This window comes from Bos indicus x Bos taurus, chromosome 13, assembly GCF_003369695.1.
Source record: "Bos indicus x Bos taurus breed Angus x Brahman F1 hybrid chromosome 13, Bos_hybrid_MaternalHap_v2.0, whole genome shotgun sequence".
NCBI lineage: Eukaryota > Metazoa > Chordata > Mammalia > Artiodactyla > Bovidae > Bos > Bos indicus x Bos taurus.
Genome location: NC_040088.1, coordinates 73,716,826 through 73,742,793, shown reverse-complemented (window position 1 = coordinate 73,742,793; position 25,968 = coordinate 73,716,826). Strand labels below are relative to the sequence as shown.

General features: G+C 39.2%; 1 protein-coding gene across 3 annotated transcripts in view; it reads left to right on the top strand.

Annotated features, from left to right (window-relative positions):
• The window catches only part of MACROD2 (MACRO domain containing 2), a 2,312,183-nt gene extending 2,291,182 nt beyond the window's left edge, over positions 1-21,001 (top strand). For all 3 annotated transcript variants that reach the window (XM_027560273.1, XM_027560275.1, XM_027560274.1), the window contains 3 exons: positions 3,307-3,384; positions 6,292-6,358; positions 17,317-21,001. In XM_027560273.1, coding sequence (XP_027416074.1) covers positions 3,307-3,384; positions 6,292-6,353 — 140 coding nt within the window. In that variant the 3' untranslated portion in view covers positions 6,354-6,358; positions 17,317-21,001. The remainder of the gene's footprint in view (positions 1-3,306; positions 3,385-6,291; positions 6,359-17,316) is intronic.
• Positions 21,002-25,968: the final 4,967 nt, after the last annotated feature.

Genomic DNA, 25,968 nt, shown 5'->3' with positions numbered 1-25,968 from the left:
AAGTCTACTATTTTAACCCTGAAAATATTTCAAATTGAAGTCTAAAAGAAGATATTGTTAGGTATGAAATTTTACATTAATATTATTTTCTTCAAGCACTTTAAAGATATCATTACATTGTCTCTGGATTCCATTATTTTTATTGAGATGTCATCTATAATTCCTATTGTTGCTATTTTGAAGTGAATCCTTCTTTACTCACTAATTAATTTTATAGTTTTTCTTTAACCATGATTTTCTGCAGTTTTATAATGATTGACTTGAATGAGCTTTGCTTTGCATTAATTTTGTTTGGGGATCATAATAATTCTTTTCTATATTTTTCATCTTTATATTCTTTCATCTTTAATATTCTTTATATTTTCTTCTAAATTAGCTTTCAATTTATGAATTCTTTCTTCAGCTGTGTCTTATTACTGCCACATCTGCCTATTGAATTCTAAACTTCAAGTATTATATATTTTTCAGTTCCAGAATTTACATCTGACTTTTTTTTAATACAGTGTTTAGTCCAGTGATCTGATAAACTTCTTTGCCATGAGAATTCACCCTCTTCTCACTCAACCCTTAAACTCATTAACCATATTTTAAAGTTGTATCTACGAGTAATATCTCTAACATGTCTCTATATATTGTTTTATTGTCTTGGTTTTCAGTGATCCATACTTGTTCTTCTGGAATGATTGGTATTTTTTTATTGAATGCTAGACACTATATGTGAAAAATTGTAGTGATGACTTGAGCCTCTGGATGACTTTATCTTCTTCCAGAGAGGATTATGTTTGCTTCTTAAAGGCGGGTAGGATTAAGCAGAGCACGGAAGTCTAGTCAGAGATTAAGTTGACTAAAAGTTGGTCTTCAGATTTAAGAACTGGTCTGTTTCAAGTTCATTGCCCCCAGAGTATGACCCTTCAGGGGAATCCCAAAGAAAACTTGAGGTACTTGTCAGAGCACCTCTTCTTTGGTGGGCCCTGGCCTCCAAGTTTTGCCCCTCTCCCCCCACCCCAAACTTCATTTAAAAACATCTGGAAGCTCTGTTAAACTTCTTGTACATGTGGAATGTCAAGTTCGCCATTTTTCACCTCCTCAAGCTCCTTTAATGGCTCTCTAGTGCCTTAAAATAATTTCTCAAATCTGTTCAATGTCTCTATCTATTCTTGATGGGAGTATTACCCTACCTTATGATAGTTACTTTAGGCAGAAATCTTTTTCTTAGTGTAATCTTAACTTGCATTTTTTTCCATTAGTATCAAAGTGAATCACATTTTCACCTAACTGCAGGCCATTCTTATTTTTAATTAACTTCCTGTTAGATCTCTTGCTCCGTATTCTATCCAATTGTTAATATTTACCTCTATTTTTTAGAAGTACTTTATATATCAAAGATATAGACCCATTGTCTATGATAAAAGGTATAAATATTTTTCAATTTATACTTCTTTTTCAAAATGTCTCTTACGGTAATTTTTCCCACCTCAAAGTCTGTGTTTATATATACTGACTTGTATATAAAGTCAGACATTCCATTTTTTTTTTTTTTTTTTTCTTATTTCTTCGGTTTTGAGGGATACTTAGCAAAGATCCCTGCTCTCAGGCTTAGAAAAATATCCATCAGTGGTTTCTTCTGTAATTGTGTCTTTAAGGAATATGTTGATGAGCAGTTGAAACATTGTCTATTTTCTAGAATTGACAGTGAGAAAAAATATGATGTTAAGTCCAGTTGGAAGTTTCAAGTTTTGTTTTCACTTTCCCAACCTCATCCTCAGAAACTAGTGAAAAAAGCTCATGGACACAGTCACTTTAATGGTGTCCTTGTAGGACTTGGCTGTCCAGGAGTCATTTTTTCTTATGTTTTCCTATTCCTGACTTTTCTCATCTACTCTCATGCTGTCAATGATATGACATTATTCTGTACTGAAAAGTAACAGTGTTAGGCACTCACTTGTGTCTGACTCTGCAACCCCATGGACTGTAGCCCACCAGGCTCCTCCGTCCATGGGATTTCCCAGGCAAGAATATTGGAGTGGGTTGCCCTTCCTCCAGGGGATCTTCCCAAGCCAGAAATCGAAGACATCTCCCAAATTCCCCCGCATCTGATTCTCAATTTTCTTCCTCAGCATCAGATGCAAAGCTTCTTTGGTATCTGCACTTAAATGACCCTGCACTTCAGTCTTCAAATATAAAATGACTTTCTTCACTGTTAAGTACTGACCTTCCTACCTTCCATCTACCCAGGCTAAGATTAGTGACCTTACTTCTTGGTTCTCAGCTTCAGTAAATCATTACCAAAAGTGCAAGTTGAAGGTATCTGCCTTTGAAGAGATTATACACTGGATCTTTCCTAGCCTTGACGCTTCACGAACAGGAAGATCAGCTTGAACATACTCTGAACTCAATAAGTATTCATGTAATGAAACTCAATTTAATATTCTATTTTTAAGTACATAAACAATAAAAAAAACTTTGAAATTATGGGTTTTTCCAGTACTTTATTTGTATTTTCAAATGCCCTGGCTCTTCAAGTTGTGAAAACATAATAGATATCTAAGAAGCAAGAGATTATTGTCCTTTTGACTATCTGTAAACTTTCTCACAAAAAGAAAAATGGATGTTAAATAGACTTATTATAGTGATCAATTTTTAATATGTACAAATATCAGATCATGAAAAGCAAAAGAAAACCAGTGCCCTTACAACTACACATAAGTGTGTTATATAGCTTTAGCCACAGTGAATGGAGGACAAGTCTTATGAAGTTGTGTGAGTAGAGAAAAATTACAACAGAAATTAACTAAAGACTGGATTCTCGGTAGTCCGGACTCGCAGCATCCAAGGATGTCTTTTAGGGAACAACTGAGACATTCATTTGTGTTTAAACAAAAAAATCCTCACTGCCAGGAGAATGAATCTTTCAGCTTTCAGTCATGCCTAAGGCAAAATAGATTTTCTGTTTTTACTCTCTTCAAAATTAAAGCCACCTAAACTCACACACAAATTTCCCCAAATTCAAATTGTGGGTTGTTCTGATTAAACCAAGTTTCCCTGCTTTCATGTTACCTGCTTTCTAATTTGAGAACTTGTGCATGTATGTATGTGATTATCTCACAAATTAAAGAGAATTTAGACTATGACAGCACTGAAGTATTCAAGCAACTCAGCCTACTGTTTCCTCCTTTAACCTCTTCTGCAAAAGAAATTCAATCCCAGGAGTATTTTTAAATTTAAGAGTGCAGTGGAGGATGACAGAACAATTGGCAGTCAGGACATTCCAATTCTCTATTAATCAAGGACTGTCGTCTTCTTCAGATCAAGGCGGAAACACACCGAGAGTTCCCGTGAAGAGCGAAGGCTCTGTTGACACAGAGAACTCCACCAGTCCTGATGGTAAGTTTCTGAGCTATTTGAGTCACCGAAACCACAAACCTGGCGCACTTTCTCTGTGTAATCTAGGATTAAAGGAGCTGGTCTATGAATCAGCATGTTCGGTTTGAACAGGGTAAAGTTCAAAAACCGCTTTCTACTGGGAATTGGCAAAATTGACAGCCTTTTTTTTTTAAAAATAGCAAAAAAAAAAAAAAAAAGCACGTGCCTCAGTTTACTCTTACTTCATGGCACCAAGGGAAGAGTGGGTCATGCCAAGGCTAAACTGAACTGAAGTCCAGCTGGTGAACTCTATGGAACTACTCAGCATTTAGAGGAGGCCTGGCTTGAATCTGGGCTATTCTTAAAATTTCATGACTCCACCTCAGTGTATCACATCACATGGCTTGGCCAGAAACATAGTGAGTCTTTAAAAGCACTTTGTCAATTTCCAAAAACCTTTCTTTGGTCATGTCTCATTTTGAAGGCATCTAAAGACTGTGAGCCTCAGGAATATTATCACCTTGCCCCCGCACCATGACACTGGAGACCCTCTGAGAGATCATCATTTGCATTAGAAAAAACAGCTATTTAGGCACACATGATTTCTAAATATTCAATTCCATTTGCCCACAGAGCTTAGGAGAGCCAGAATTGTTGGTCAGTTTTCAACATGTATATATAAAATCTTGCAGTTTGGGTTGATAATGACCTTGAGAAAATTTCAGCCACTGTTAGAAATTACTTGGTAGTTTTAAACAGTTTCCTATACCATGCGTTCCACCCTGCTATAGGCATGCCCTCACCTTCATTGACTCCCTTAATTATATGCTCTTTTGCAACAACTGATTTTTAATTTAATTTTTTTTAATTATCCAATTTTAAGGGTTACTTTCCATTCATAGTTATTACAAAATATTGGCTATATTCCCCATATTCTACAAAACATCTTTGAACCTATCTTTGACTCAGTGCAAACTGATTATTTTTTTAACCCTTCCCTGGAGGACGGCGTGGCAGCCCACTCCAGCATTCTTATCTGGAGGATCCCATGGACAGAGAAGCCTGGCAGACTACAGTCCACAGGGCCGCAAAGAGTCGGACACGACCCAAGCGACTGAGCATGCACATGCATTATCTAGGAAAATAATATTTTTAAACCCCAGATTTCATCCATTAAAAGTCACTCCATGATAGTCATACTCAGCTGAGTGAAACCCTCCCAGCCAGGTTGTGACACTATAAACATGATTTTTAACTAGGACTCTACAAATCATGTTCTGAAAAATACCAAGGTAATGCAATTCTCACTAAATGAAAGGGGCATAAATGTGTTAAATACTAAGGTTCAGTCCTCACTATAGAGTTTACTGAGCACAAAGTCTCAGCTATAAAAAAAACATAGTTAACATTGCTCATCAGATGCTTTTCCTATTAACACTTATTAATAGATTTTAGAACTAGGGACCCTTGAGTTGGAGGAAGGAACAGATAAGGAACACTCTCCTATATTTTATTCTGTACAGCCCACACTGAGATGGTCAACCTTACAGTAACTCTGTGGGCCAGGATGGAAAGTGTGCACAGTGTTCGTTTTTATGGGCACCCTTGCTGTATCTGGCCAGTTTACACCTGGGGTAAAGAGTGGGCTCACACACGGTGAGAAACCAAGGAGTGTTTGCAGCAGGAACAGAGAGACCTGCTTTTAAAACCTTCCTCCTTGAGAGTTGGGTGGGCTGCCAACCAGCCATTCCCTCTTTCAAGTCTCTTTGGAATGGGAAATCCAGCCCCTGCCACTGTTTTACCTGAATCAGGTTTTCGTGTTCAAGAAAGAGAGATGTGGATGATTGATTTTGTTCAAACAAATGAAGATTACCCAAATGAGAACAGGTTACACATCCAGAGCATGGGTGTCAGCTCTTATCGCTTACGTTTGGCCAACTCAAAGGCAGGAGGGAAGCGGGGAACTTCTATCTAACAAAAGGGAAGATTTCAAAGACCCTTGACAGGAGGTTGTTTGCAAGAAGAAGCCAGACGGGTTAACCAGAAGTGGCTGGTTGGTTTGAGAAGATTTGGTTTTCCCCGGTTGGCCCTGTGTTGGGAGCATGGAGCAAACCACAGGGAAGCTGGCAGTCACTGACCAAGTTCTGAGCTGCTTGCTGCAGAGTTTTGAAGTCAGAATTCTACTGCCAAATATGGTCTGGCCATTGTTCATCTGTATATTAAGTCTCTCAGTATATAATATGGGCTTTGATGCTTTAGCAATACCAATCTAATTAAACCTACTGACCCTTGAAAATTTCCAGAGTGTCTGCTGTGCCTGTTCTGGGCTCCTTCTGGACAAAGACATTAATTATGTGTGCTATTTGTATGCAAATACTTACATAGACTAATACACACAGCAAAGTAAATGCACATGTTTTATCATTGCTGTGTGATCTGGTTAGATGTTTTGCTTTTCCGTTTCATGGTGTCCACTGCACACATTGGCAAGTTTTCAGGGTCGGTTTTGAATTTCAAAATTGAGAACCTGGCAAACCCAGCAGGCCTACTAGCATTGCTGTTTCAGAGGGAGCCGCTTACCTCTCTGTGCATGGATGATCTGGTTGGCTTTGTTTTCCCTTTATTTTCTTAGACATCTATTAAAGCCTTTGCATTTACCTAAGGAGTGTAATGTCAACCCCCAAATCCGGTATGAAATGAAAACAGCTCCTACAGTTTAGTAAAGAGGCAATTCTGCCCTCCCCATCCCCCGACCAGTAAAAATCTACAAGAGTGGTCCCCAAATCTTGAATGAATGAATGAAAACAAATTGAAAACAGGTATAAGATAGGAAGTCAGAAATGTAGCGATTCACAGGCCATTGTAATATATTTAAGAGACTTGGGTTTAACAAACATTTAACCTTTTTGTTTTCCCTTCTGGTTACAGTTGACATGAATTGTCAGGTTGAGAGTGTAAATGACCCAACAGAGAGTCAGCAAGAAGATTAACTAAGGTAAGTTGCCTCTGTGGTGAGATTTCCAATTGATTAAATGGGCCAGCCATAGGAACTGTTTGTAAAAGGCATGTTGGATTTCCCTCAGTTCTATCAAGTCCCACAGCACGGCTCAGGCTAAGCTTTTAAAATCTTTATGCCAAATAACATATTATAAGGAGCTAGGATTAGCCCTAGAAGCTCACCATCTTTAAAAGAAAAAGATAAGCTACAGCATCTCCAGATTGTGCAGTACCCTGGTTTTCTGAGCTTTGACAAGAAAACAATTTTTCCATCTAGCTCACACCCTGGCTTCCTGGAGTGAACAAATTATTGCAGCAACCCCAAGCTGATTCTGAAGTATTGCTTTTCCAGAAGCTACCTGCTGAGTTGTTTAGTATATCTGTTTTTAAGCATAACACTAAATCTTTGCCCTGGAGAACATAAAAGGCATTTGAGCATGCTTGGGCTAAGAGAAGCCCGCCTTATGTTTTGTCCTCTTACCCCACTACCTGTGGACCTTCACATCCGTACAAAGGTTTGTTGAGTTGAATGAGCCCCAGGACACACCACAGGAAAATAAATGGGACCAGATGATGTTTAGGAGATTTTCTAGACCAACATTCTAAATCACTCAGCCAAGACTAAAGTGTATCTAGAATACTGAGTGGTCTGTTACCCATTTTTGTACCTGAGGGCTGGTGAGAAGAATGAAAGGAAAGAAACCAGGTTTGCTATTCTGATTCCTGGCTTAAAATACTTAGCTGTGAAAAAATCCTATGGGATAAGTGAACTGTGTGTTACCTGGAGCTACACACAGATGTGTTGACGTCCTTGCCTCTGTCAACTGAAGAAAAAAGACACAGCCCAAAAGTTGAGAATTATGTCTCACTCAATGACTCTGTGTGGACTTCAAGCCCAGAGTAGCTCTGAAGGGCTGCTCCAAAGAGGTAAGGGAGCAACCAGGATTTATAGGAGTTTTGCAACAAAGATCAGGTAGCCACAATACCAAAAGATTACTGATAATTAAGGAAAACCAGATACCTCGAATTAATGAATTTAGTGCTTTTCTGTATATGGGAAGATGCAAGAGTCTGGGCTCATTAAAATCACTCCTTTGCTAAGCACCTAGCTGTCTAGGGCCGCTGTCCTGTTCTTCCCCACCTTCCCCTCGCTGCGCTGCTGGGGGAGGATACAATGGTTGAGGGCTTGGCACGAGGCTGCCTGTTTGTCCCCATCCTGAGGGCTCACTGTGGGGGTCACAGTGTCTGGCAGGCAACATTTTCCTTCACAGTGCTTCCCCTTGGTCAAAATCTGACCAGCCTTCGGAGACATTTCATGACCAATTTTGTGGCACAGTGCTAGGAATGGCTCATTCCTAGACGAGACAGATATTCTGTTGGTAGGTCACTCAGTGTGTTATTTTTTTTGGATTAGGTCCTGTTGATGATAATTAAAATTCTCTGGATTGCTTGCATTACTAGTCTATTATGATCCAGGAAATGTTTTCCCCTGTGGCTTCTTCCCATATCTAGAGTTGCACTATTACAATCATTTTATGTAGAGTTATGTGTATATGGTGGACTAACTCAAGACTTTTAGCCATCACTGATTTTGTTGGACACCTGGTTTCACACAGGGTAATACAAGGGGCAATCTTACAAATTAGACAATAGGCAATACAGCTAGTAACATTAATAAAGCCATAGTACAGCAGAGATAGATACAAAGCATAAACCATTTGGAAACAAAGGAGAACAAATTAAAACAACGATTAGTATAAATAGTTGTAATCTGGTTGCAGTAAATCATCAAGTCCACAGAAGATCTAACTGGAGAAGCCAAATCCTAGAAGGATCAGGTAGAGAGAAAAAGATGTTTCATGTTCGTTTACAGAAGTGTACTTTGTCAACTTGTTGAGGGCCATAGCATAAAAGCATGTTTTTTTTTTTTAAGAAAACAAAAATTAAGAGTATATTTCCCCAAAAAGTCATAATATCACAAATTATATTTATCAGTTAATTAATTCCTGATGATCTGGGTGAAATCTTCAGGTTTTCAATTAGAGTTTTGTAACTTCTTACCCAGCTCAGTGATATGATCTAAAAGTGATCAGAAACTTCTATTTGTCAAAAAGCCTTTCTATGAATTTTCTTGAAGACCTTCATTTTTATAGAAGCATCAAAATAAAACGATTGGCTTTAAGTAGCAAGACTTAAAAAGGCTTGGTTAAAGATCAAATTATAATGCAATTGACAAGAAACTTGGATATTGCTGTGACATATGAGATTTTAAGATTAAAAACTAGAATTTATGATCAATATTATACCAGTGTATATCAGATTTTTAGGAATTCATATATATTTTAGGATATCTGTATTAATGACATTTATCCACAAAATATAACCTAAGGTTCGTCTCTAATCAGTTGACAACGTTTCTCAAGTAATTTAACATACCATAAGCCTAATTAGTCTGATATTCTTCTCTGAGATGCCTTTTAAAGTTAGCTGGAGATGTTAAATAAAACTTGATAGGAAGTTTGTCAAAAATAACAAAAAAAGTTTTAAAACACTTGGTCAAATAGGATCACAGTGACCACGTAACCAAAGTTGACAAAAGATTTCAAAAGTAAAAACAGATCACTTAAAGGCACAGAAACTCACACAATCTGTTACCAATGCCACACTCCAAGAAAACTTTATTCTCCTAACAGAGAGAAAATGAAACTCCAGTCTTACACCAGCTTACTTTTAACAACAAAATCCATCTACCTTACTAAATTCAATCTAAATTCAACCAGTCCTGACCATGCACAAAACTCATTTCTCAGGCTTATTTTCCACCAACTTTCTGTATGCTTATTATTTTGTCCCCTATTTTTTCCCCATCTAGAAAGAACCAACTTTGGGACAAAATTATTTTCTTTTCCCTTAAAAAAACACAATTCCATCTTTCGTACCTTCTTTTGTTCACAACACTCATCTTACTTTCCAAGTAAGCAATTATGAACTACCTTAGTGTTATGTTTGGCATGGCAAACAAATATAATAATTTCTAAAAACATGTGCTTTCTTATAAAAATATCTCAGTGTGGCAACAAACATATATATGAATAGTTCTAAATATCTTTAGCTTCTCTGTAAAGGGAAGAGGATGTTTCAGTATCTTATTTGGGAATGACCTAGCTCTTCAATAAGCTTCTACTGTTTAACTTAATTTAGCACAATTCTTCAACTTACCAAGTCATATGGAGAGATTATTTTCAAGCAGACATTCCTAAAGCATAATTATTTCTAAAGAGTTTACCCCCAAAGCTTATCTTGTCTCCCTTATAGTGTATTTATAAGAATTTCATCATACCAAGTTAATTTTTATTGTTGACAAACTCTGTAACAGAAATAAATGTATTGACCTGAATTAAACCTAGGTAAAATAAAAGACAAGTCTTTATTGATTAAACCATCAATCTTAAGCTTGATGCCAGATGTTAATTTAATACTGAATACTTTCTAGATTGTTTGAACCTAAAATTCATTCTAGCCTGCTTTTTCATATTTAGAAATATTTAGTTCATAAGCACTTTAAACTAAACAGAGCTCTTTTATAAGTTTAATTTTGATAATATTTTCCAGAGGTAGAGATGTCTCATATGTGCAATGTGTACAGAGAGAAAACTAGGGCTTTCATAGCTTCAGCTTAAAAACTTAGTTATGAATCAGATATTACAATGTACATTTCAGTTCAGTTGCTCAGTCGTGTCCGACTCTTTGCAAACCCATGAATCGCAGCACGCCAGGCCTCCCTGTCCATTACCAACTCCCAGAGTTCACCCAGACTCACGTCCATCGAGTCAGCGATGCCATCTAGCCATCTCATCCTCTGTCGTCCCCTTCTCCTCCTGCCCCCAATCCCTCCCAGCATCAGTCTTTTCCAATGAGTCCACTCTTTGCATGAGGTGGCCAAAGTACTGGAGTTTCAGCTTTAGCATCAGTCCTTCCAAAGAACACCCAGGACTGATCTCCTTTAGAATGGACTGGTTGGATCTCCTTGCAGCCCAAGGGACTCTCAAGAGTCTTCTTTAGAATGGACTGGTTGGATCTCCTTGCAGCCCAAGGGACTCTCGAGAGTCTTCTCCAACACCACAGTTCAAAAGCATCAATTCTTCAGTGCTCAGCTTTCTTCACAGTCCAACTCTCACAATGTACACTTACTACTTTATAAATAACAGTTGAAATACATTAAAGTTGCATGCTCAGATGAATAAGGCTTCACTAGTCATGGAAAAGTGGAGAAGGCACTGGCAACCCACTCCAGTACTCTTGCCTGGAAAAATCCCATGGGCAGAGGAGCCTGGTAGGCTGCAGTTCAGGGGGTCGCTAAGAGTTGGACATGACTGGGCGACTTCACTTTCACTTTTCACTTTCATGCACTGGAGAAGGAAATGGCAATCCACTCCAGTGTTCTTGCCTGGAGAATCCCAGGGACGGGAGCCTTGTGGGCTGCCATCTATGGGGTCGCACAGAGTCGGACACGACTGAAGCGACTTAGCAGCAGTCATGGAAAAGACTTTAAGATTGGCATTTGTTCTTGATTAAGGAGGCTATGAAGTGAATTTTGGCCGAGAGACCCTTTCCAGCAGTTTTGAAACTAAGCAGGACCTTGTAGGGCCCTTTGGGTACAAATCCTTTCCCTGTCCCTTTCTTGTTTGTAGGAAATAAGCTTCCTTCAGCCTTCTTGACTCTTCCCTGAGTTCCAAAGAGCAGATTCAAACGGTTGCTTGAATCAGGTGATGGGCCAGTGTACCGCTTGTGACCTTAACTCCTCCAGGGTTTGCTCCAGAGTAGTTTCAGCTCCTCTTACCATGTCTCAGGTTTTCCCTCTGGTGGTATAAGACTACCATGGGTGCTCATGTCCCCAGCAGAGCAAGCTTTAATTAAAATGAATGGATTTTCCTATAGAGACAGCTACATGGCATGATGTCTTTGCCTCCACCACTCCTGTAAGTTTATTAGTTGCCTGAGAAAGCCATTGCCAGCCAAGAGATGTCCCCTTCTTCAGAGCTGAAAACTCTCATGAGATTTTGGGTTTATTCTGACAGATTCTATTATGATAGGCAATTCAAGGAAAAACATAGGCAATCCAACCCTACTCAGTGTTCTTGCAACTGAGCAAAATCTTCCCAGACTTTCAACTGAGAATAAAACCCCTGAGTGTCTAAACTGAACAAAATCTTGCCAGTGCCTTCGCTGAGGATAACCCCAGGTACCTCTTCTTGAAACTAAGTTTCAAGGACCACTGACTCCTCCAAAAAGGAGCTTAAGACCACTGCATAAAATTTAGCATCATTAACCAATAATAGGAGATCTGAAAACCAGGAGTGACTCACCAAAATCATCTGGACTCCCGAAGGAGGTGTTCTGGCCCAAAAGACGCCTGGTAGAGTTTAGGTGAGGAACTCTGCTCTGGGCTTCTTCATTTGGTTCCCAAAACTGTCAACTGGGGAAAAAAAAAAAAAGCACAACCTTAAAGTTGAAAATTATGTTTTATTCAGTGAACTCTCTGAGGACTTCAAGACCAGGAGGCAACCTCTCAGATAGCTCTGAGGTGTTGCTTTGAAGAGGCAAGGGAAGAGCCAGGATATTTGCAACAAAAACCAGGTAGTTGAAACATCAAAAGATTGCCATTAATTAAGGAAAACCAGACATCTCAAGGTAATGAATTTAGCACTTTTCTACATATGGGAAGATGCGAGAATCTGGGCTCATTGAAATTATTCCTTTGATATGCACCTTATCTATTTCTATTCAGAAAGAACTTGCCCTGTTCTTTCCCATCATAAGTCCCCTCAGGGCTCAGTGTCAGGATGGTGGAATATGGCAGGCAAAAGTTTTTATTCACATCTCCCAGCATCTTCTCCATAGGCTTCTGTACTCTCCCAGAAATCCAAGTTGCACCAGACTCAAGCTCCAGCATGGTGGCAGACTAAAGTTTGAGAATATGTGAAAGCAGGCAGCTGTCTTCCCATCATGATTTTAAACTTCCTTGAAAACTAAATTATAATAGTATTTGTGCAATACATATACAGCATAGGACTGATAAAAAATGTAAACTCATACAAACATGGTCTTACAAACATTTCTTCTTTTTTTAAACCTTATTCATGTATTTAAAATTATCCTAAGCTGCAGAAATGATATGGTAGAGAAGTTTCCATTAAAAAGCAGTGAAGTGAGAGTAAACATGAACAATTTAAAAGCAAGTTCCTCAGTACCACCTTACCTTCTTCCCTTTCACTGCCAACACACTACAGACTTCTTGTCTAGATTTTTTCTTCTTATAGACACTATTATTTTTCTATATGATCAATATCTAGATGAAATACCAAAATAAGTATGTTTTCCTTGGTTAATATCAAAATATTTCCCTTGGCCATAAACATGAATCTAGCCACATACCTTTCTCAAAGAGTCGGACACGACTGAGCAACTGAACTGAACTGAACATACCTTTACCCAAGTGAATACCTTGTCAAAACTTAAAGTTCAAAATTAGTTTAACTTTGTTGCAAAAGTATGTATCCTGACTCCTCCCCCTTACCTCTTCAGAGCAGTCCTTCAACTCCAGGAAGAAATGACTCGCACAGGGTCACTCAGTTGATCATGGAAGTTCAGATACCTCCAGAACAAAATTCTTTGACACAGTACTGTTCCCTAAAAAAATAGTGCATTTCTGAACACAGTTGTCACAGCACACAGTATTACCTAAGGAACGTCATCATCATTTACATAGCTGGGTTTGTAGAGGTTATTGGTAGTTCAACAGGAAGAACCTTTAGTTCTGTGCATCATACCTCCAAGAAAATTAACAAAATACAGTGAAATGGGATTAGAATTAGAGTTCAAAGACATAATACAAGAAAATTTAGTGCTGTATAATGTGTTTAAAAATCAGGGATATCATAAATGACAACAGAGGAACAGTTCAATCAATCAATAGAGTGCTGTGCAAATGTAAAAATAATTTCTCAACAAGTATTTGAGGGCATGTAAATATGCTTACAGGCTTACCAGGTGGCTCAGTGGTAAAGACTCCACCTGCCAATGCAGGAGACCTGGGTTCATCTCCTCTGGGTCGGGAAGATCCCCTGGAGAAGGAACTGGCAACCCACTCCAGTGGTCCTGCCTGGGGAATCCCATGGACAGAGGAGACTGGCGGGCTACAGTCCATGATATCACAAGAAAGTTGGACATGACTTAGCGACTAAACTGCCACCACAGCAAAAGATGCTTATGGAACCTGAACTTCTGTTTCTGGAGAAACATGGCAGGCCAAGTGTGGCTTCCAGCGTGGGCTTTACGAGACCTGGTAACTTTTTATGCTCTCAGAATGCTTGCTCTTGGAATCCAGCCACCCTCTACGAAGCTCAAGCTGTGGTACAGAATGGGGACGGCCACATGGAGAGAGACTTTAGAAAGTGAGAGGGCATTCTGGGTGTTCAGACCCCAGTGGATGCCACCTAGAGTAGATGAAGTGCCCACCTGAGCCCACGCCAACTTATAGAATCATTAGAATAATAAATTGTGGGTTTGGGGGCCACTGTGTTTTGGCGTGGCTTGTTTTGTAGCAACAGGTGACTGAAAAGGTGGAAAAAATAAAAAAACCCTCTCAATACAAATACAAAGTTAACATGAAAGCTATCAAAAATGAAGAGGAATTTGAGGCCAAAGCAATAATCTGGTGAGCTGAAGATGCAGCTGTCCCCAGAACTACAGTTTGGTTTTTGGTGTAGATACAGACTCTAAGGCAATAAATTTGGGTTTTAATGCCCCCTGGACTTGGGCCACTCAAGGTAAGGAGCTGAAATTGACACCTCTACATAAATATATCTGAGATTCCCAGCTCAAGATATTAACAAGGAGACTTGAGCTGGCCTAGGGTGCTTCATGGGGAAAGAAAAGGCTCCCATGGTAAGCAGAAGTCACATACAGACCATGTGTTTGAAGCACAAATTTATGCCATCTAAAGTCATACAGTAATACACAAACCAAGACATTAATTTATACTTGATTATAGACCAGTGTGACCCCCTGGGAGAGTTAGCAAATGGAAATGTAATGTAAAACTATCCTTTAGAATTCCTCCTGAAGAAATAAATTTCCAAAGATGAGTTTATAAAACACACAAGGAAATGATCTATTACGAATGAGAGTTGATGGGTAAAATTGCAGGATGATTAGCACTACAAGAACTTGAGGGTAATGTGGAAGATTTCATAAAATAAATACATTTAAATGTCAAAAGATAAAAAGTAGACATAAAACTGTAAGAAAGCAGCAAACTATGAAAAATTAACAATTTGGAAAAAGCAAGTAAATGTATAGCAATATAAATGACACATGAGTAGATATAAGGAATAGAAACAGAATAACTAAGATATTTTTTGTTCAACAAGAGCTCTAAAAGGAGATGTTGATAGTATTTGAAAGATACTGCCAAGGATTTATCGGAATTGATGAAAGTCAAAAAATTTGAGTTAAAAGAAGAATCGTAAGTTACAAGAAGGGCATGTTTAAAATAAATTCACCGGACTTTCCTGGGGGTCCAGCGGCTAAGACTCTGCACTCCCAACGCAGGGGGCTCCAGGTTCCATCCCCCGTCAGGGACTAGGTCCCACAGGCCTCCCACATGCCGCAACCATGAGTTCGCATGCTGCAACTAAAGACCCCGCATGCCACAAGTAAAAGATACCGCACATCACAGCAAAATTGGAAGGTCCTGCATGCCGCAACTAAGATCCGGCACAAACAAAACAAAATAAATTCACACTTATGCACTGCAGAACACCAAGAGAGAGGAAAAATTAACACAAAGAGTTAACCACAACTAAATAGGTATTGCAAGGACAGCAATTTCCCAAGATCAAGAATTTAGGTCAGAAGATAATGGAATAATTCTAAGTCTTCAAAACATGGATGAAAATAATGGTCAACACAGAGTTCTTCACTAGTTTCAGTATCATTTAAGAAAATGACATTTGTCATTTTCAAGAAAAAAGAAAGATTTGCTACTCACATACCTTTTCTCTAAAAGCTACCAAAGGAGGCATAACAGTAAAAAGAAAATTGAGCCCAGAGAAGAGTATGGTGTAGGAAACAATTGCAAGCCAAGGAGAATGGTGAACACAAATGAAAACCATAATATATATAGATTACAAATTTGTAACAATATTAATGAATGGTTAAAAGAATAATTATTTATGTCTATTTTATAATATACCACATAACACTACCCACTTTCTATTGTGTCTATTTGTATATACATGTCTGTAAAAGTATAAAAACATGCATGTTGTGGATTCACACTAATATCAGGATTCAGTAATCTTGGGAAGTAAGAGATAATATACAGATAAATTAAAACTATCTGTAAATATTTTAATTTATCAATACTGTTTTATTTTCTTTAATAAAGATTGCAAGGAAATTTGAAAAATATTAACACTAAATCTGAATGGTAAATATATTCTAGATATACTTACCATTGTCTAATTTCCTTCATGTTTGCAATTTTCATTATTAAAATTAATAGTTTTATATATAGGTAGAAAGAGAAAAATAATATAAGGAAATACTGTGTAACATTAATTACAGAAATTAGTTATCAATAGAAGGATCATGCAGGATTCCTTGTCTACTTTTGGGTATTTTAAATATTATCTACAATGAGTACTATACTGCTTTTCCATACACATACACGCCTCAAAGAGTATTTTTTTTAAAGATTCATAGGACACTAGAACAGAAAGTTAGCTCAGAGATCATCTCCAATTCATCCTTGACAAGATTAATTTATGGTAACAGAAATCAGATCAATTGTTCGTTCCAACAAGAGTAGGGTTCATCACATTTGAGTCAGTTCTAATGAGGTGGATGAAACAGGAGCCTATTATACAGAGTGAAGTAAGTCAGAAAGAAAAACACCAATACAGTATATTAATGTATATATATGGAATTTAGAAGGACAGTAATGATGACCCTATATGCAAGACAGCAAAAGAGACAGATATAAGGAACAGAGTTTTGGACTCTGTGGGAGAAGGCAAGGGTGGGATGGTTTGAGAGAATAGCATTGAAACATGTATATTACCATATGTGAAAGAGATAACCAGTCCAAGTTCGATGCCTGAAACAGGGCACTCAAAGCTGATGCACTGGGACGACCCTGAGGGATGGATGGGGAGGGAGGTGGGTGGGGGGTTCTCCATGGGGGACACATGTACACCTGTGGCTGATTCATGTCAGTGTATGGCAAAAACCACAATATTGTAATTAGTCTCCAATTGAAATAAATTTTTTAAAAAAGAATAGGGTTCATAATTGAAGTGAGAACTTTCTGGGGCAATGGGAGTGTTTTATGTCTTGGTAGTGGTGTAGGTTAAATGCATTTTTCAAAAGACTTTGCAGTATACTTGTGATCTACGCATTTCCCTATAGGTTCTTCTAAGGCAGGATATCTTAGAGTCCTTTCACAAGTGGAGAACACAGCAGATGCCTACTTAATAACAACGATCTCAAAGCAGTGGGATGACCATCCATGTCTTTTGCAAACCAGCATCATGTACATTTTTACTGTTTCTATGTTGAGCCCTGGAAACTGGAACACGTGATAGGGCCAAGAAGAGAGGACCCATGGCTTCAAGATTCAGTTTCTCAAATAATACTTTGAAGACTTGAGTTAATCTCCCCCATCAGCAAGTTGTCCATATTGTATACATCTATTAACAATGATTTATATGGTCTTTAAAGATACGCCATGCTGCCAATAACAGCTCAGATACCCCAAGCTCTCTGATAATTAAACATCTTTCTAGGCACGTTTGGAGGGTGAAAAACATTTAAATGGCTGTATTTAAAAGATACTGCTTGCTCAACCTATGATGACGTCTTTAACAAATGGCTTCTCCTTGTCTTCGGCAGGGGCACACGATGAAGCAAAGGGACAACGAGGTGGCAGTAAATGACAGTCCTCAGTGTGCAGGCTCCTGGCCCTGGGGAGGTGCGAGAAGACGCTGGCGCGCACGTGCACTGTGCAGGCGGGTGGGGGTGGGGGGAGGCGCGTCCCACCGAAGGACGGGGAATCCTTTGCTCTCATTTCTCCAGCTGCGTTTTGTTCTGTTTACGCGCAGAAAGAAAGAAAAAAAAAGAAAAAAAAAAGTTTTCTTTCATTTGGTGGGGAACCCACGTGAATGCAACTTTCAGGCGCTATCCCTGTCGTTTCTGTCTTTTCTTCTCCCGACTCCGCCCCAGGGTCGCAGTGGCACGTGTAACACACAAGTGTGTTCTGGTCCCTGTCTGCTTTCTCGGTTATTTCACAAAGCTGGTTGGTACAGTGGTTTCTTCCAAAAAAAAAAAAAAAGGAGAGAGAAGGAAGGTGACTGATAAGCTGCATTTGAGGAAACATCAAACCCTATATCAGTAGAATCCATAGAGGAAGGAGGCAGGACAGAAAATGGGCAAAACCCTCAGAAATCACTTGGGAAAAGGTCAGGAGGATTGGTTTCAAATGGGCTTGTATTCAGGGGTTCCCGAGGTCCAACGCTGTTCCATGAGGCTCTAAGGAGGAATATGAAGGCAGGGTTTAACCCGGAGCAGACCACGGAGGCATAACGAGGAAGGCGGACGGACCCTGGTCTCTTCCTTGGTAACAAGACGGGAGGTGCGTTCTTGTCCGACACTGACTTTCAGCAGAGCTCACCTGGTTCAGGAAGTCTTTACTGTGTTTTTCCTTCAGGGAGAAGCAATTCCTTGTGACACAATTCTAAGGGCACTTTCCTGGGCCTTTTAGTTGAGAGGGAGACTGCTGCATTTAGAATCAAAAAAGTTCTCCTTGAAATCTTTATACATCTGCTTTTCATAAAAGAACATCTTGTTTTTACCCAAGGACTGATGACCCACAGAGCAGATTCTCGTTTGAATTTGGAGGCAATTAGAGGCCTTGCTTGCAGTTCTGGCTTCCTGGTTTGCATTTAAATAGTGTGCTTTGTTCACGCCAAGTTCAAGACTAATTTGATGGCTGTCCCCTCTCCCAGCACACATTGAAGGGAAGCAGCGGGACTAATAAGCCAAGATGTCCCTGGTACAGTGGGCACAAGGGATTAAGGGTGCGGGAAGACATCAGAGGTTGTCACAAATATTGTCCCAGAGCCAACAAGGATAGAACCCTGAGCAGGCAAGAAGCCTGCCTCCCCGGCTCTAAGACCAGTCTACTCGTCCCTGTGGAAACTTCCATTATTTCTTGCATATCTTTTTTTTTTCCTTCCTGGTTTTTGCTTTTTAATTTTTTACACTGTTGTGTTGGTTTCTGCCGCACAATAGCGGGAACCAGCCGTAATTACACATATACCCGCTCCCTCTGGCGCCTCCCTCCCCTGCCCCATCCCAGCATCTGCATCATCACAGAAGGCCGGACTGAGCTCGCGGTGCGGTACTTCCCTTCAGCTGTCCGTCTACACACAATAGTGTATGTATGCTGATGCGGCTTTCTCCACTTGTCCCCCTCTCTCCCTCTCTCTTCTTAAACCCATCTTCCTTATGAGGGCTTCAGAATTGTAAGTGAAGTGCGTATTTTTTTCTTAGTAGAGGGAGAAAAGGAATGGATCACATGGAGCATTTCTACAATAATCAGGGGTTCTGCTTTCTACATATTCCATGGAGTTCTTCAGTTTTGCTCCTTCCTCTAAAGAAAATTTCACTTTCTCGTCTTCCTATGAATTTTGTTTTGGCTTTTCTGAATTTGTTGCCCTATTTGATGGCTTATTTGGTCTACTGGAATAGTAAGTTGTATTTCTACCTATGTAGTATGTTTTAACATCCTCTTGTTGTTGAGGATCATCAACCTAAGCAGTGACATTTAAGTGACTTCATGATTTTGGAACACACCTGTTCTCCCTTCTGCCATAATTCCACAGTTTGATACCGAAACTTATATATCCTTTACTGCCATTAGACACTGCTTTCTAGAAAACCAAGAAAAAGCCTCATTTACACTAATCCAGGAAATGATGCCACGGGAATATAGACAGTTTCTATATTTCACATCATCTGTATGACTTAGTTGACAGTCGCCATCGTTCTTGTGAAGGGTTGGGTTGCCCAACCATGTTCATTCGGGTTTTCCATATGATGTAACAGGAAAACCTGAATGCACTTCTTGGCCAACCCAGTACTTGACAAGTGCAATCTACTAGGAGGACATTTTCCTGTGCCTCCCAAGTGTGCGTGCTACTCATGCTCAGTAATGAGTCACATTGGAAAACAATGTGAGGAGGCAAGAAGGATGGGGATCTTTTTTTTTTTAACGGACAAAGATCTAATGTCTCTGGCAGGAACAGTAGGGATCAGAATTATGTCTGTCCTGGTGTTCCTTTTGATGTCAATGACAGCCATTCATCCAGTTTTCAATGTGGGTGGGTATCAATGAGAGGAAGGAGTTCTCTGCCTGAAAATTATAGAAAAAGAAAGTGGGCTCTGCATCCAGGAAATTGAGTCAGGAGTAAAGACCATCGACCCTGCTCCCGAATTGGTTTACATTTCACTTTATGATTAGATTGTGTTTTCACTTTTTCCCTCATTCTGCTTTTGAGTTGCTGTTTGGCTAGAAGATTTTATGCTTAAAACAAACAATGAAGCGATTTTCATTTCAATAGTAAAACATTAAAAATCTAGCTTTGGCCACATAGAAGATACCCACAACACAGGAAACCTTTATCTCACTGGTGCTGTCATTGTACAAACCGTGCAATGGAAAATTTGCCAGACTGATTCATTCTCCGAACGTGAATTCTGGAAGTCAGTTTCCAACCACACTCTAGCCAGGCTAGGTGACTCAAGGGTTTATAGGAAGGAGAGTGGGAGGCAAATAGCCCCTTATTTAAGTCCTATTTGCATACAGGGGATGGAGGTGGGCTTTCCACATAATAGTTCTATTTAAAAAGGTACTCATTGTAGGAGAGACAAAGGGTCTGTCCTCTAGCTGGTAACTACCCAAGTGATGGACAAGCCTTCCTTCACAAAAGCTTACAAAGGAGGCATCTGAAACACAGTCTGTGATACTGGGTCACCTATTAGTCATCGCAGCTAATTGTACATCTTTCTATGAAACACTGAAAAGCCTCTTTGTGAATTAATACAGTTCTGCTTGATGCACTCGATTTGAAATGACATTTCTCTGTATGTGGTGCATGTCAGCTTTGCTTTGAAAAATAACAAAGTTAGCAGAATATGTCCAATATATTTTCTTGGGGAATAGGGTTTTTATCATACGATTCATTAAGGATTTGCCTTACCCTGACATTTGTGATATAAAGGAAAATCAGAAAAAAAGTAATTTTCTTGATCAAGATATGTTTTTACTTAATGCAAATAAATGTAGTCTGTTGCTTGCAAGGGAAAAAAAAAGTCTTCTGAGATCTGGTATAAACTGCTAAATAGAATAATACGTGCCTCTTTTGTTAAACCAGCATTTCAGTACTGGACTGCTTCTGAATATGTTTGTTTCTTTTCATCCGTGCCATACACTAAGAAACTTAAACAACTGTTGCCTTCATGCTATATTTGTTAGAGCAGAATATGAATAAAATTTGTTTGAGAGGATAAGGTGGAATTATCCGTGTTTTGTGAAATTTGTTCCTTAGCTGTGAGCAGTTAATGACTCAAAAAATGTTCATTTAACAGTAGATATCTGGTTGCAAATATGTGTATTTAAAATTGCCCTTGCAAGTCAACTGTAACTTTCCCCACTAAGACTGATCAATGGTGTGGCTGTGTTTTCAAAATTAAACTATACAGAAGTTTGAACAGACATAAAACCTAATGTATAATTTTTCTCTGAATGCTAAGTAGTTAATTACCCTAGCAACAGCCTCTGAGGTGAAGATAGACATTGTTGAGATAAAGCCAGTGGTTCCATGAACATTGGTCCATCCTATAGAACCCATCATCCACTACTGGAAATCTTTTGAGCATCTTTTATGTCACATAGCCAGCCTGGCTATGTGACAACTGTAGCCACTATCCTCCTCAGCCTACTGTTGACAGAATTATGACTGAATTACAAAATTGTTCAGAGACTGGCAACGGAGCCACAAAAACCGCTGTGGGAAAAACTTAAAGTTCTTTTGAAAATGGAAATCTGTATTCCATCAAGTTTAATTCCCTTTATCTCCTACAGAGGAAGAGCTATCAAGTGTATTGTTCTAGAAGGCAATAAAGAAGGTTGGTCCTTTTATCCAACAAAGTCAGAAGCTTAATAGTTAAGGCAGAATCAGGTTTTTTAATCTGCTGGACCAAAGGGACATTTTTTCAGTAATAAACGAGTCTGATGAGAAGAAAACTGTAGGCAGGACAGTCTTCTCTCACAGTGGGCAACCCCAACACAAATACTTCAATGTGGAAGACAGATGATTTGACATGATTCTAGCATGGCCAAATACAGTTTGTTTGTTTGTTTTAGTCTATATTCAATTTTTCATCTCTTTGTCCATCACTTATGTTTCTTCCCCACTTCTGCCCCTTTACCTTTAAAAGATGTCATTGAACATCAGCTTAACTTTGCTGGTGGTTCTCAGGACTAAAAGGGTAATGATACTAATTTATACTGTTCTTGCCAGAATTCTGGCCCAGTGTGGGGCTTTGAGAAACAAATACCTCCATTCCTTGGTTTGAAAGATAGAAATACTAATGCATTCCCTGAACTCACTTCCAAATTTAAACATGAATTAAAATGCCAAGATATTCCTCTTTGCCATTGGGAAAAGCACTTGGTAAATTATTTGCATTATATTCTATTTGAAACTGTAGGCAAATATCCCTTTCTCCAGCTCAAGACTCTCCACCAAATGAATAAACAGTCCTTACCTTTGAGTGGGAAATATGAAATCCTTTCTACTAAAATCAGATTGATTATATTCTTTGCAGTCGAAGATGGAGAAGCTCTACACAGTCAGCAAAAACAAGGCCTGGAGCTGACCGTGGCTCAGATCATCAACTCCATGACTGGAAGATCAAACCTATCAATCCTAAAGAAAGTCAACCCTGAATATTCATTGGAAGGACTGATGCTTAAGCAGAAGCTCTAATACTTTGGCCTCCTGATGTGAAGAGAGGACTCACTGGAAAAGACTCTGATGCTGGGAAAGAAAGATTGAAGGCAAAAGGAGAAGAGGGTGGCAAAGGATGAGATGATTAGATAGCATCACCAACTCAATGGACAAGAATTTTAGTAAACTCTGGGAGATAGTGAAGGACAGGGTAGCCTGGCATGCTTCATTCATGGGGTCACAAAGAGTCGGAGACAACTTAGTGAGGGAACAACAAACCTTTGAGTAGGAAATACGAAATCCTTTCTACTGAAGTTGACTTAAATTCTGCCCCTAACCCATGAGGATGAGAGAAAACTATTTTATAAAATGTAGAGAAATGGGCAGTTTGCCATTTGCACACAAAATACTGAGACTTGGTATAAATCTTTTTAAGCTGCTGTTTCTCTGGTAAGAATGAGAGTGGATCTGTGACTAAATCAGAAAGGAGTGTAGCCCTATTTCTTGGGTAAGGTGCACAGAAGGATATAGATTTAGAAGGGGATAGAGAATTATACCAACAGGCACTTCCCTTCACTGGGGGAGGAGAACTCTTCCTTGCCCCACTGAAACTGGACTTTATATAACTTGCTCCGGCCAATGATGTGTGGGCAGAAGTAGCATCTGTCACTTCAGGCAGAAGCTTGAAGACTCACATTCGTTTTTTCCTTCTACCATAATGACCAGCAACTTCTCAGACAGGCTGCTCTGTCAGCCTAGAACTGGAGTGAAGAAGATGTGAAGTTGAGTTTCAGCCAAGTTACACTGAGAAGGTGACAGGAGTAAGAAGGAAATCTGTGTTTTGAGATCTGGGCACCATATCACCCAAGCCTACCCTAGTCTGTTCTAACTGATATGTCTGCCATTTAAAGCATTTAAATAAAAAGTCCAAGAAGTGGCATGATCTGCCTTTCCAGTCTCATCTGTCAAGCTGGCTCCCAAAACTGGCAATACAATTACCTTCTGTCCATTCCCAGAACTGGCTAAATTCATGTTCATCCTTGAGATCTCAGCTGTAATGTCACTTCCTAGAGGTGCCTTCCCCAACTACCTTATATCAAAGGAATCCCCTTTCCCAATGTCCTTACCTACTGAATGCCACATTTGCTACATCAGAACAGTTAGAATTATTTGTAATTGTTTGTTTACATGCAAGAAACAAACATTCATATGTCTCAATTCAGGTGGGCAATATAATGCAACTTTCTCCCACACACACACACCAAAAATAAGAGCTTGCTTCTATCCAATTGGTTAGAGGCGATCATGGGAAAAGAATTTAATTGGTCAATAAAAGGTATCTCAGTTTTTTTCAGTTTAAAATACTAATTTAGGGATAAATATTTAGTGAGATCCTAGGTTTAAATGCCTTACTGAAGCCACTTCTTGATACCAAAATTATTGTGCCCTACCCATGTAGATAAAGGCCTTTCTTCTTATCACTATGCAATAAAACTAGCAAAAAAAACCCTGAGTTTTAACTATGATAAAACATCTTAAATGCAGTTTCCTGATTTTTAAGACTTGCTGAAAACAGATAACATGATTCTATACATAGAAAATCCTGAAGATGCTACGAGAAAACTACTAGAGCTCATCAATGAATTCATTAAAGTTTCAGGATACAAAAATAATACACAGAAATTTCTTGCATTCCTATACACTAACAATAGAAGATTAGAAACAATCCCACTTACCATTGCATCAAAAAGAATAAAATACCTAGGAATAAACCTCCCTAAGGTGGCAAGAGACCTGAACTGTGAAAACTATAAGATGCTGATGAAAGAAATTGAAGATGATACAAACAGATGCAAAGATATATCATGTTCTTCTGCTGGAAGAGTCAATATTGTCAAAATGACTATACTACTCAAGGCATTCTACAGATTCAGTGAAATCCCTGTCAAATTACAAATTACCAATGGCATTTTTTCACAGAATTAGAACAAGCAATCTTATTCATAGAAGCACAAAAGACCCTGAATAGCCAAAACAATCTTGAAATAGAAAAACAGCTGGAAGAATCAGGCTCCCTCGCTTTAGACCATACTACAATGCTACCATCTTCAAAACGGTGTGGTACTGGCACAAAAACAGAAATATAGATCGATGGAACACCATGCAAAGTCCAGAAGCAAACCCACACACATGTGGTCGATTAATCCAAGAGGAAAGAAGACTATACAATGGAGAAAAGACATTTTCTTCAATAAATGGTGCCAGAAAAACTGGACAGAAATCCATAACAAATGAAATTAGAACACTTTTTGACACCACACACAAAAATAAACTCAAAATGGAGTAAAGACCTAAATGTAAGACCAGATACTATAAAATTCTTAGAGCAAAACGTAGGCAGAAATTGTTCTTGTTTAGTTACTAAGTCGTGCCCGACTCTCTGCACCCCATGGGCTGCAGCATGTCAGGAAAGGGAGCCCTCTTCACTGCTGGTGGGAACATGGATTGGTACAGCCACTACTAAGAACAGCATGGAGATTCCTTGACACACTAAAAATAGAACTACTGTATGATTCAGGAATCCCACTCCTGGGCATATATCCAGAGAGAAACATGGTTCAAAAGGATACACGCCCTCCAGTGTTCATTGTAGCACTAATTACAATAGCCAGGATGTGGAAGCAACCTAAGTGTCCATCAACAGATTAATGAGTAAAGGAGATGTATACACATACAATGGAGTATTCAGTCAGTTCAGTCTTTCAGTCGGGTCTGACTCTTTGTGAACCCATGAATTGCAGCCCGCCAGGCCTCCTGTCCATCACCAACTCCCAGAGTTCACCCAAACTCATGTGCATCGAGTCAGTGATGCCATCCATCCATCTCATCTTCTGCAGTCCCCTTCTCCTCTTGCCCCCAATCCCTCCCAGCATCCGAGTCTTTTCCAGTGAGTCAACTCTTCACATGAGGTGGCCAAAGTATTGGAGTTTCAGCTTTAGCATCAGTCCTTCCAAAGAACACAGAGGACTGATTTCCTTTAGAATGGACTGGTTGTATCTCCTTGAAGTCCAAGGGACTCTCAAGAGTCTTCAACATCACAGTTCAAAAGCATCAATTCTTCAGCACTCAGCTTTCTTCACAATCCAACTCTCACATCCATACATGACCACTGGAAAAACCATAGCCTTGACTAGATGGACCTTTGTTGGCAAAGTAATGTCTCTGCTTTTCAATATGCTATCTAGGTTGGTCATAACTTTCCTTCCAAGGAGTAAGCGTCTTTTAATTTCATGGCTGCAATCACCATCTGCAGTGATTTTGGAGCCCAAAAAAATAGTCTGACAGTGTTTCCACTGTTTCCCCATCTATTTCCCATGAAGTGATGGGACCAGATGCCATGATCTTAGGTTTCTGAATGTTGAGCTTTAAGTCAACTTTTTCACTGTCCACTTTCACTTTCATCAAGAGGCTTTTTAGTTCCTCTTCACTTTCTACCATAAGGATGGTGTCATCTGCATATCTGAGGTTATTG